Source organism: Zootoca vivipara, chromosome 14 (genome assembly GCF_963506605.1).
Source record: "Zootoca vivipara chromosome 14, rZooViv1.1, whole genome shotgun sequence".
NCBI classification, from domain to species: domain Eukaryota; kingdom Metazoa; phylum Chordata; class Lepidosauria; order Squamata; family Lacertidae; genus Zootoca; species Zootoca vivipara.
In genome coordinates, this window is record NC_083289.1 from 6,075,844 (window position 1) to 6,088,418 (window position 12,575).

The 12,575-nt window shown below is 46.1% G+C and overlaps 1 protein-coding gene across 1 annotated transcript in view; it reads left to right on the top strand.

The window, feature by feature from the left end:
• Nucleotides 1–12,575, top strand: part of MYO1E (myosin IE) — a 125,546-nt gene that overhangs the window by 109,373 nt on the left and 3,598 nt on the right. Inside the window, exons 23-27 of the mRNA XM_035132347.2 lie at nucleotides 1,058–1,204; nucleotides 8,940–9,097; nucleotides 9,212–9,307; nucleotides 10,465–10,666; nucleotides 12,208–12,377. Of these exons, the coding sequence (XP_034988238.1) occupies nucleotides 1,058–1,204; nucleotides 8,940–9,097; nucleotides 9,212–9,307; nucleotides 10,465–10,666; nucleotides 12,208–12,377 (773 nt within the window). The remainder of the gene's footprint in view (nucleotides 1–1,057; nucleotides 1,205–8,939; nucleotides 9,098–9,211; nucleotides 9,308–10,464; nucleotides 10,667–12,207; nucleotides 12,378–12,575) is intronic.

Sequence of the window (12,575 nt, forward strand, 5' to 3'; positions counted from 1 at the left end):
AAAACCAAGGTACATATGCCTCTTTATTGTAGGGTAGGACAAGAGAAAGAAAGACCATTACAAAACACAAAACATAAAGCTCCTTGTCCTCCCCCTTTCCTTTCAGGCTGTTGTAAGGATTCTCAAACTTCAGAAAATCATTCAAATACCTTCAGAAAACCAGTCCCGGTTTTTTGGCAGCTGATTGATTGCAGCCCATTAGCATATGATGCTTCAAGAGCACCTCTTGATTAATGCCAATTATCCAGATTGAGGAGGAACCTTCCACAAGCCATGCCAGTAAAGGAGGCTCGTCCATGGCCGGGGCACACTCCCAGATCGCTCCCATTCTGCCTTTCAAGTTGGCAGACACGGGGTTGCGCGACATTGCGGGATGCAGTGAACTCCCCAGGCCCCACTGAGGAACATCGAGAGGATTTATGCCTCATCTCCTCTGTCCCTTGCCTGAACTTCTTCGCAACCCCCAGAGGGCTATGAAGAACAACTGTCACTGACTCGTAGGTGTGACTGGAAACCACTACTTCCTGTTCTTGAAATGTAATTCATTCACTCACCTTCAGAACAGCTTGTATGCTGTTCTGAAGGTGAGTGAATGAATTATGTTCTGCCAGCTGTTCCATCTCATTCCATCAGACATAGAGGCCTGATCAATCTAAATGGGAATCAGCAGTCAGCCAGAAGGATATGAATATATTTGTATTTCAAGAACAGGAAATAGTGGTGGGCAGGAGCTACATAAATGAGCTGACAGTGTCCTCTGCTGGAGAAGTAGAAGCAGCTCATTCTCCTAGAGCAGGTATGTCAAAAGTCTGTTTCAGGGGCCTGATCCTGAGGTTAAATCCTAAAAAAGCTCAACAATTTGGGGGTTAAATCCTAAAAAAAGCTAAACACCTTTGGGGTAAACTTCAGTTCTAAGAAAAGCTTAACAACTCTGGGATAAAATTGTAAAAAAAGCTCAACAACTTCAATCCTAAAAATAGCTGTCAGCTCATTTCTGTCCTAAAAGGGGTTAGAGGAGAGGCCAGTTTCCTTGTGACCCTGGCTTTTATTTCTGCAGCATGATGCAGGATGACCTCTTCATCATTCATGAGCAAGAATATGACAGTCTCCTTGAGTCAGTCTTCAAGACGGAGTTTCTCAGCCTTTTGTCGAAGCGCTACGAGGAGAAGACACAAAGGAGGCTACCTCTCAAGTTCAGCAATACGTGAGTGACAGGCTTAACAGCAGCACTTTCCTCCTCTGTCATGCTGAACCACATGAGCAGCCACAGCTGTGCCTTTAGGGGCATCAGCAAAGTCAGTCGGAAGTATGGCCCTGAGATAGCGTGTGATCATCACAGAGCACATGATGATGATGGTAATGGTGATGATTTATTTAATCTATATACCACCATTCATCTGTGGATCACAGGGTGGTTTACAATATAAAAATGCAAATATACATACTATAAAAAGGTAAAGGACCCCTGACAGTTAAGTCCAGTTGAGAATGGAGCTGGCGTTTGTCCACAGACAGCTTCCGGGTCATGTAGCCAGCATGACTAAGCCGCTTCTGGCGAAACCAGATTAGCACACGGAAACGCCATTTACCTTCCTGCCGGAGTAGTACCTATTTATCTACTTGCACCTTTTGACGTGCTTTTGAACTGCTAGGTTGGCAGGAGCAGGGACCGAGCAACAGGAGCTCACCCCATCACAGGGATTCAAACCTCCAACCTTCTGATTGGCAAGCCCAAGAGGCTCAGTGTTTTAGACCACAGCACCACCCGCGTCCCTTATACATACTATAGTAACAAAAAAAAGCACTCCGCCTCCCACTTTAAAAAGACATAGATTGTTTAATTAGCCAACGGTCTGGGAGAAGAGGAATGTTTTCACCTGGTGCCTAAAGATACAGTGGTACCTCGGTTTACAAACACAATTGGTTCCGGAAGTCTGTACTTAACCTGAAGCGTACTTAACCTGAAGTGAACTTTCCCATTGAAAGTAATGGAAAGTGGATTAATCTGTTCCAGAAGGGTCCGCGGAGTACTCAACCTGAAGCGTACTTAACTTGAGGTATGAGTGTAATTGGTTCCGGAAGTCCATACTTAACCTGAAGCGTACTTAACCTGAAGCGAACTTTCCCATTGAAAGTAATGGAAAGTGGAGCAAGCCTACCTGGAGAGAGCATTCCACAAGCAGGGCGCCACCACAGAAAAGGCACGTTCTCGTGTTGCCACCAGGCCTCTCCCGGAGGTGGCACACATCAGGGCTCAGATAAATGTTTGGGCCCAGTACTTTGTGCCTTGTGAAAAAGACCAACCCTGCAGTAAAGATGAACATCAGTGTGAGGAGGGTGTCAGCAGTTTCCTTATGGCATGCCTGGAATGACCTCCCCAGCCCGCCTTTGGGCCCAGTCATACAGCCCGGCTCTGTCACCAGGCTGAGCAGTCTGTTGAGGGAGGCAGGGTGTAGTGAGCTCACTTCCATTTGGTAGGAAGCACCAGAGTATGGCTTTCAGTTGAGATTTCTGGTTTCTGAATGAGGGCGAGGCCCTGCTTGGGCCTGGGAGAAGGAGAGCCAACCCGTTCTCACCTGGACACCCTTGCGGTGGGCGTCTCTTTCCAGGACTCGTTTTTCCAAGGTAGCCCCCCCCCAGGCTCCTGGAGTCCTCATTTCTGTGGGAAGGAGAGACCACAGCCAGGTCCTTCTGGCTGCAGGAATCCCCCCTCTCCCCATGGTTTCATAAAAAGTCCAGCCCCAGGCCTTTTCCAAAAGCATGAGAAGGGATAGCTTTTTCCACAGCTGGGCTTGCAAGAGAATGGCGACCATTTGTGGTGATGGGGGGGGGGGGACTCGCTCTGCTCTGTAAGAAGGAAGAGGGAAATAAATGCTCCATCAGAAGGAAAAATAAATTCTGACACAAAGCCCACCATCCCAGAATGTTTTTTGTTTTTAGGCAAGTCATTTCCCAGCTTGTGTAGGAGTCTCAAAAAAAAGCAAGAAAAAAGGATAGTGAGTGCATTTTGCTGGTGTCATTTCCTGGCTGAGGCAGGGGGCTACGAATAGCTTTTTTGTAGCTCAGGGCTCATTCTCTGTGTATCAGCTTGTTTGCTTTTTGTGTATGTCATTAAATGCATAATGCAAGGGTGGGCAAGTCTGCTGTCCAAAACACCCAGCAACAACATGACATCAGCCCTGATGGGAGAGGCATATTCTTGTGCAGTGGGCATTCATTTCAGTGAAGCCTGACTTTAAATTTCACCTCCCAAAGCAGCAGAGATTTTTCAGAATGTCAACAACTCTGCTCTTCAGAGATGAGACCAAACTTTGGGAAACAGACCCCGCCTTTTGGGGTCGAGTGGGAATTCGTTTTTGTCCATAAGCTTTAATTAGCTTGTGTTTAAGTAAACAAAGTTACCGGTCCAGTCGCGCTTCCAGACGTAAATCTTCCCTTTCAGCAGAGCTTTTTAGCACAACGGCAAAGAGTAAGGTGAGTCAACAAGAGTTAATTCAGGAACTCTGGAGCAGGTTGCAAACTCAAAAGGCTTTATTTACAAAAACGTAGCCAGGAGATAAGGCAGACATTCTTCATCTCTGGCCAAGTAAAACTTAAACAAAACTGTGCCTCAGTGCACAAACTTGAGGCATCACTCCTACACACAGCAACCAAAACTAAGAGATAACACTACTGAGAGAAAAAACGCTCCTAAGAGAAAAAACGCTTGCAAGGAACTGACTATTTATACAGGCTGTCAAACATTCCCGGATGTTTAATTAGGTTCAGCTGCTCAGTGTTTAGAGCGACTAGTATAACTTAACCCTTTAATACCAACACCCCCTCTCGCTCGTGACACTGAGCTGTAACAAACTTAATTCAAATTCAGACCTGAACAGAAATCTTGATGTGATTGCAAACTTAATGCTTTTGTAAAACCATCTGCGAGATTATCTTTACTCGGGCAGTACTGTAGCTTTACCAAACCTTGTTTTACACTTTGATAAACGTTTTGATAACGGATGTCAAGATGTTTCGTATGTGCCTTGAATTGTCCTGATTCAGCTAATCTAATGCAAGGTTGATTATCTTCCCATATTCTGATGGGTAGAGGACATTTCCCAAACAATTCCTGAACCAGTTGTTTATAGAACTCAAGTTCTCTGCAAACATCAGACACTGCAGTGAATTCCGATTCAGTGGAACTTAAAGCTAAGAGTGATTGCTTTCGCGATCTCCAACCAATTAATGCATCTCCAAATTTTATAGCCATTCCTGAAACTGATTTTCTATCTTGTCCAGCATCTGCCCAACTACTATCAGCCCAGCATTCAAGTTCTGTGCTGCCCTCTGCTGACAGTTTTAGGCAAAGACTTTTGGTAGTTTGGAGATATCGCAACACTCTTTTTACTCCTTGCCAAGCATGAGTGGATGGTTTTTCAGCTTGTCTACATAACATATTCACAGCGTACGTAATGTCAGGCCGAGTCCACTGTGCAATGTGGAGTAGACTGCCTATTGCTGACTGGTAAACCTCGGGGTTACTGAACTCTGCTTGTTGCTCGGCTTGAGCATCTTTTACATAACTTAGTTCCATTGGGGTTTTTACACCAGCACATTTATCCATTTTAAATCTTTCTAGTAATTGTTGGATTTTAGCCTCTTGGCTGAGCCAATAACTTCCTTTTTCATCTTGCTGTATTTTAACTCCTAGATACACGGATACAGTGCCTAGAGATTTTAGCTTAAACCTTTTCCCAAGTGTTGTGGCAAACTTTTGTGCACATTTATCATCCTTTCCACAGTACAATAGATCATCAACAAATATCAGAACCACTTCTTGCTTACAACCAGCACTTTTTAAGTACAGACATGCATCTGCCATGCTCTTCTTGAACCCCATGCTCTCTAGAGCATCAGATAAACAGACATTCCAGTTGCGGGCAGATTGTTTCAGCCCATAGATGGATTTGTGTAGACGCCAGACCTGGTTTGGCTTGTCTCCCTCAAAACCTGGCGGTGGCATCATATACACTTCCTCCTGTAAATCTGCATTCAAATAAGCCACATTGACATCAAAATGAAATAGCTTGTTTCCCTTCTTAGCTGAAGAAGTTAAAAGCATTCTTAATGTCTCTGACCTCGCAGTAGGGGCATAGATTTGGGAATAGTGTATGCCTTTGCGCTGCGAAAACCCTTTGGCAACTAGTCGGGCTTTGTATTGCAGCTCACCAGTGGTTGTGGGCTTTATACGATATACCCATCGACATCCCACTGCTTGTTGGCCTTTAGGAAGTTCAGTGGATGTAAACACACCGAGAGACTTCATAGAAGCCATCTCTTTCTCCATCGCTTCCTGCCACTTTGCAGCTTCTGAGCTTGAAAGCTGTTGTACCTCTGTGTAGCTTTCTGGCTCACATTGGGCTAAATTTACATATACACTTGTCACTTTAAACCTCTCTGGTGGTTTGCCCTTTGTGGTGCGTTTGGACCTACGCAATTCCACCTCTTGTTCCCCCTCTGACTGTTGGCTGTCAGAACCTTTCTCAGACTTTAAATCTGGATGCGCCTCTAGGGATAAAGACCTTCGTTTAGATAATTCCCTTGGGCTTGGCGTTGTTGGCGACCTGCTGCGCTTTTTCTGCCTGCTAGGTCTACCTGTGGGCGATGTCGGAGCACTCCTAGACTCAGGCTTCTCTGCCTTAGGAGATGTTCCTTGTGCATGGTCAGAGTCTACATCTGAACCCTGTGCACCATCATCTTGTTCTGGTTCACCAACCTCTGGATTTTCCTCTCCAGTGTGAGTTCCTAAATCATCCCTCAAAATATCGGGGTTACCATGCAAGCGAGTCCAACCGGACTGCTCACAAAATTCAGCGCTCCTGCTGATGACCACTTTGGTAGTATCCCCATCTGGATTCACGAACCTCCAAGCTTTAGAGCACGGTTCGTACCCACAGAAAATGAGTTTCTTTGCTCTTGGACCTCCCTTTCTCCTTAACGCTTTTGGAATGAGAACATAGGCTGGAGATCCAAACACCCTAAAGTAATTCACTTTGGGTTTCTTGCCATATAAAGCAAAATATGGCGTGGTGTCTATAACAGAATTATAAACGCGGTTCAAAACATGAGTGGCCGTCGTCCAAGCTTCCGCCCAATAACTCTGAGGTAGCTGCGCATCGTACAGCATAGAGTTTGCCAACTCCTGCAAAACTCTGTTTTTGCGTTCGGCTACGCCCCCTTCTTGGGGTGAGTAAGGGGTGGACAGACGATGCTTAATTCCCTTTTTCTTAAAGAAATTTTGCAGCACAGACCCGGTGAATTCCGTACCGCGGTCCGACTGAAAAGCAAGGACTCTAGTACCAAATTCAAGTTCTACTGCTTGAACCCAATTTTTAACTGTTTCAGCAGCATCCCCTTTTGTCTTAATTGGAAAACACCATGTGACCTTTGTCTTGTCATCTGAGAGACAAAGCGCAAACCTCGAACCTCCGAAGCTAGCAGTAGGCATCGGACCACATAAGTCCATATGCACAAGCTGAAACGCTTTGTCAGATTTCCTATCTGACCTGGGATAGCTGCACCTGTGAATTTTCGAACTTTTACAAGCAGTGCAATCCAAAAACTTTGTACATTTGTTTAGCTTACACCCTTCAGATAATTCAGGCTGTCTCTTAACGTATTGGAAGTTAATGTGTCCGAGACGCCTGTGCCAAAAATGAACGCAATAATCATGAGTGGGAGAGTTTATACAGCCAGCTTGGACCTGTTCAACTGCATCAGAATTAGTCTCAAAGCTGTATAGTCCATTCTTGCACTCCACCTGTAAAAGAGACACACCATCCTTGGAAATAGTGCAAAACCCACTTTCAAACACAGTTTTAAACCCATCTCTGTCAAGTGTTGATACAGACAAAATACACCCTTTCATCCCCTCTAGCACATAGGCATCAATTTCTGTGTTCAAACAGGTCAGGAACACTGTGCCTACGGATCCTAGAGAACGTGTGGATGAATCAGCCATCTTGACAATTTTTGGAGTTTGAAGTTGCCTGCAATTTTTCAAACGAACACTAGATGGCGCCACCAGGTGATGGGATGCACCACTGTCAATAATCCACCATTGATCACTCTTGCAGTCACGAGCTCCCCTTAAAGCCATAGCTGAAGCTATGTGCTGTGAGCTGTGGGCTTGGCCACGCCCTCCTCCTCGTCTCCGCCGTCCTCTGGAACTCCTTATCTGGTAACTAGGGGCAACGGCTTTGAAGTTGTCCTGGCCTGCATCACGTGGACAATTCCTAATTAAGTGGGAGGGAGAACCACAGCGGTAGCAGCGTCTAACTGCAAAGGCATTCACTGTGTTCTCAGGCTCTGCACCCCCACTCCTGGGCACAGCACAGCCTCCCCTTTCAGACAAGCCTTTTTCTCTTTGTCTCTTATCCTGTTCATCTGCAAGTCTAGATGAAATATATTCCAGCGTTAAGTCACTGGCTTTCATGCATTCCAGAGTCAGAGCAAGAGTCTGGTAACTTTTATCAAGAGAGGACAACAAAATATACGACTGCTGCTCCTGTGTAAAAGGAATGTTCAGTTGTCTTAATTGGTTAAAGACAGAGACCATCTTGGCAATGTGCTCTTTCACACACGCTCCCGGCTGCAGACGTAACTCAAACAGAGTCCTCGTGGCATGGATCCTGGCCCCAGCAGTGTTTCTGGAATTTAACCGCTCCAGGGTCGTCCAGACCTCATGCGTGGACTGTAACTCAGCTACATAAGGCATTTGTTCCTCGCCCACCGCTAACGTTAAAAGACCTTGAGCTTTACGATCACGTCTCTTTGCAGCTGCAGCTATCGCCCTGTCTGCTGCTGAAGCGTCTTCTGCAGCCTCCACAGGAGATGCCTGTGTACAGTCCCATAACTCTTTAGCTTGCAGCCAGACCCTCACCCTGGCCTTCCAGTCCTGCCAATTTTTCCCATTCAGCCTTGCAAAGGGGACTATAAAACTTTCCTGGGGCTGTGCCATCCTCCCTGGGGTTTAGGAAAAAATACTCACACACTTGTAGACTGCTTGCTTGCTTCCCAGCTAATGAGGTGGCTCCTGCAGGCGTCTTCCAGCGAGTTCAAAACTGCACAGTGCCTCTTTAAAACTTTCAGCACATTGCAGGACTCAAGCTGCTTTCTTTTGGCTGCTTTTTTCTGCTTTCCCCTTTGCTGGCAGCCTCTTCTTGGCTTTGCTCCAGTCCTTTCATAAATCACTCTGGACTTCAAACCTTATCTCTTTTCACGCACTGACCATAACCTGTCCATAAGCTTTAATTAGCTTGTGTTTAAGTAAACAAAGTTACCGGTCCAGTCGCGCTTCCAGACGTAAATCTTCCCTTTCAGCAGAGCTTTTTAGCACAACGGCAAAGAGTAAGGTGAGTCAACAAGAGTTAATTCAGGAACTCTGGAGCAGGTTGCAAACTCAAAAGGCTTTATTTACAAAAACGTAGCCAGGAGATAAGGCAGACATTCTTCATCTCTGGCCAAGTAAAACTTAAACAAAACTGTGCCTCAGTGCACAAACTTGAGGCATCACTCCTACACACAGCAACCAAAACTAAGAGATAACACTACTGAGAGAAAAAACGCTCCTAAGAGAAAAAACGCTTGCAAGGAACTGACTATTTATACAGGCTGTCAAACATTCCCGGATGTTTAATTAGGTTCAGCTGCTCAGTGTTTAGAGCGACTAGTATAACTTAACCCTTTAATACCAACAGTTTTCCGTGCCCCCAAATTATACAACGGTGGTGTCTGACCCTAGAGCCACTTTCCTCAACCTGATGCCCTCCAAATATTTCTGACTACAACTGAAGCTTTGATGCTGAAGCTGATGGGCTGCAGCGGCTGCTCTTGGGCATGTGGGTGATATTCTTCTCATGCAACTAACTTGAGTTTTCCTGACCACTTTGTTTCAGGCTTGAAGTGAAGCTAAAAAAGGAGAACTGGGGGCCCTGGAAGGCTGGTGGGTCCCGCCAGGTGCAGTTCAGCCAAGGCCAGGGAGACGTGGCCATTCTCAAGCCAAGTAATAAAGTGCTGCAGGTCAGCATCGGGCCTGGACTCCCAAAGAACTCCCGTACGTATGAAGTCCCCTGAGGTCGCAAGGAGGGAGGGGGAGGAGGGTCAGCAACCGTGACCACCTGGCCCCTGCTGTGCAGCTGCCTGAACAGGTTTGCATCTTGCCTTGCAGGCCCCACCAGAAGGAATGTAACCCAAGGCAGGAGCTGTTCCAGCAGAACCACACAGGGCCAGCACTACCCTATGAGGGCCGCACCGCCTCCCCCTGGTTTGTATTTTGAAGCAGATGTTAGCAAATGATGCTCTGGTTAGGGGAACAGACATGGCCAATAATGGAAGACTTCCGAACTCCTTGACTGGGGTGAAAGATGGCACCTTTGATGGTTGTCTTTTGCCCTCTTCTGGAGAACTTCCCATTTTAGGAAGAGCTTCCCTTTTCCAGGCAGCTGTTTGGGCCCATCAAACTTAACATGGCTTTAATTGACTCCTTTGGAAATGAGGTTTAGCAGTCACACTTCTGTATTTTTTTCTTAATGTGGTGTGTGTGTGTGTGTATTTGTGTACAACACACCAGGCCAAGTTCAAGGTGGGACTAATTTGCTTGCGTGATCACCTTACCCCCTATGTGCCCCATCAACTGCTTCATGCCGCTTAATACTTCTTCCACACTATGTTTGTCAGATGTAGCAATGAGAACCAGGTGTAGTATTGTAGTATTCCTCAGGCCATTTCTGTTCTAATTTCTAAAGGAAAGGCAGGGTATATACTGTGTATTTTTAACAAATGAAGTCCCAAAGTTTGCCACAATGGGGTTTTTTTTTTCAAAGCAACTGCTGTCACCTGTGAATGTTTGGGTGAGGGTGTTATACACTAGCCATGAAAGCTGAGAGAGGCAAAATTTCAAAGATAAAGGAAGGTAGAACTGGAAAAGCGATTTTAAAAATGCAACCAGAATTACCAAGAGATTGGAAAATGGTGAGTTGCCTTATCAAGAGTCGAATGACATTTAATACCAATTAGTGGGAGCAGCAGCAGCAGGAGTTTGCTTCCCCAAAACATCTGGTTGTCCACCGCAGGAGCAAGGTGTTGGGTGAGAGGATTCTATGCTGGCCTAAAGGGGCAGGGCCTGCTTTTGGTGGCTTTATGAAGACTGGGCAGAATTTAACTGGGAGAATTTTCAAATGGGTAGTAGTCCTTGTGGTAGTCTCTTGAAGCAAAAGCAACAAAGAGTCCTGTTAGTTAAAGACTAATAAAGAAACATCAGTAGACATGCTATAATAAATGTGTTAGTCTTTAGGGTGCCACAAGACTCTTTGTTGTAACTGGGACAGAAGTTATCCAGACTTAGAAAGGTATTCTGTGAGGGGGTTCCCTGTGAATGGAGGGTGTGGGCTCCCCCAGGCTCACGTCTTGAACTATTTCTAGGTCTTCATCAGAATGGGGTGATAAAAATCCCACAACACACACCCCACCCTCAAGGCCTTGTGAGCCAGCGAGCCAGCCAGAGAAGCCTGTACACAAGTATGGCGCAGCCCCCATTGCCTCAGGTCTTGGGTGGATCAGATCGAATTTCCCAGCAGCCAGACAGCTTGGACTTCCTCAAGGTCCCAGACCAAGGGGCGGCCGGGTAAGTGCACCATCCAATACATTTAAGTGGCTAGCTTGCTTGTCTGAAGTCAGGCAGCTGATTGGCTGAAGGGTTGTTTCTGCGTTCATGAAGGAGGTCTTCTGTGCCTGGCAGTTTCTGTGAACTGCAGTGGAGAATCTGGTGCCCTGCCAATTCTGTGTTCTGTAGAGTGCTTCATAGAGGCATCTTTTGACAGGTGGTCCCTTGATAAGAGGCCGGTCATCATCCAGAGAAGCACACGTGTCAGGCCTGCTCCCCAACTCTCTGTACCTGTTTGGGCAGCAACAGAAACCTGATGCAATCATTACTCCCATGTAGGGTATCCTCAACTGTTATGTTGAGTCTAGTTGCCTATGTAGGAAGGCCAGCACACAAGTGCCTCTTCCATGACTAGAAAACCTAGGGCAAAGCTAAAATGCAGGCCCCCGCCCTGGGTCTGTAGGTGGCTGTGCCTTACAGATGACACATCCATAGGGCTAGAATCTCTCTTTTATAGAGGTTTCAAGACGTATGAGAAATCTGGCTTAGAGTAGATAACTTCAACTCATTTTGCTGCAAAATGGAACACAGGAAGCTGCCATTATAGCGAGTCAGACCACTGGTGCACCTACACTGAGCATTATTACTTGGCAATGACTCTGGGGGGTTTCAGAGAGGGGTATTTGCCAGCCACACCTGGGAATGTGGGAGATTGAACCAGGGACCTTCTGCATGAATAGCACATTCCCTATCACTGAGCTATGATTCACTTCTAAATATTAACATGCACAGGTTTCCTAGCAATGTTCCCTGCCATCTGCTCTCCCCCCCAAAAAAGTGAACATGGAATCTTTTTCCTGCAAAGCATGTGCCATGTCAGGGAGCTACGACTCTCTCGTGCATGTGTTTTTTTCTATTGATTTTAAAAAAATCATTTGCAGGGAAACAATTTCAGTAGGTTGGAGATTAATGTGATTTGAGGTGCTGCATGTCCCTGCAGCTATTCTTCCTAGCTCAGATTATCAGTGTGTCTCTTATCGGATTTACAGATGTGGGTGGCACAAGTACTGTTTTGAAAACATCTGTTGGGAGGGCCGCAGATGCTATTTATGCTGTGGAGGTGTTAACTTTGTACAGTGGCCAGCAGTGCCACCTGCTGTTTTTTCAGAATGACTGCATGCTTTCTGATGGGAATCCACCTTTAATTCATGGGTTCACATTTAAGAAATTAGTAGACTGTATATTTTAATTAGAAGGTGTGGAGTTCAAAGAGTGCTGTTGGATGAGACCAAAAGTTCTTAGTCCAGAACAGGCATAGGCAAACTCGGTCCTCCAGATGTTTTGGGACTACAGTACAACTCCCATCATCCCTGACCACTGGTCCTGTTAGCTAGGGATGATGGGAGTTGTAGTCCCAAAACATCTGGAGGGCAGGGTTTGCCTATGCCTGGTCCAGAATCTTCTTCCTCACCTCTTGGGTACTTCTTATTCTAAGTGCCCAGGTGTGGCAACAAATTGTGGGTGCCAGGCAGGCCTAATGACTTCCCTGTGTGTCTCTGCAGCGTTCGCAGGCAGACTACAAACCGGCCCCCACCTGCAGGAGGCAGACCCAAGCCACAGCCGAAACCAAAGCCTCAGGTACCCCAGTGCAGGGCGCTGTATGCCTACGATGCTCAGGACACAGATGAACTCAGCTTTAATGCAAATGATGTTATTGATATCATCAAAGAAGGTAAGGCCTCTTTGTTTTTACATTTTCTCTTACCACTGGTGAGGTAGAAATATTGAAAATATGTTCCACCTTTCCATCTTCTAGAACAGGCATAGGCAAACTCAGCCCTCCAGATGTTTATGTTTTGGGACTACAACTCCCATCATCCCTGACCACTGGTCCTGTTAGCTAGGGATGATGGGAGTTGTAGTTCCAAAA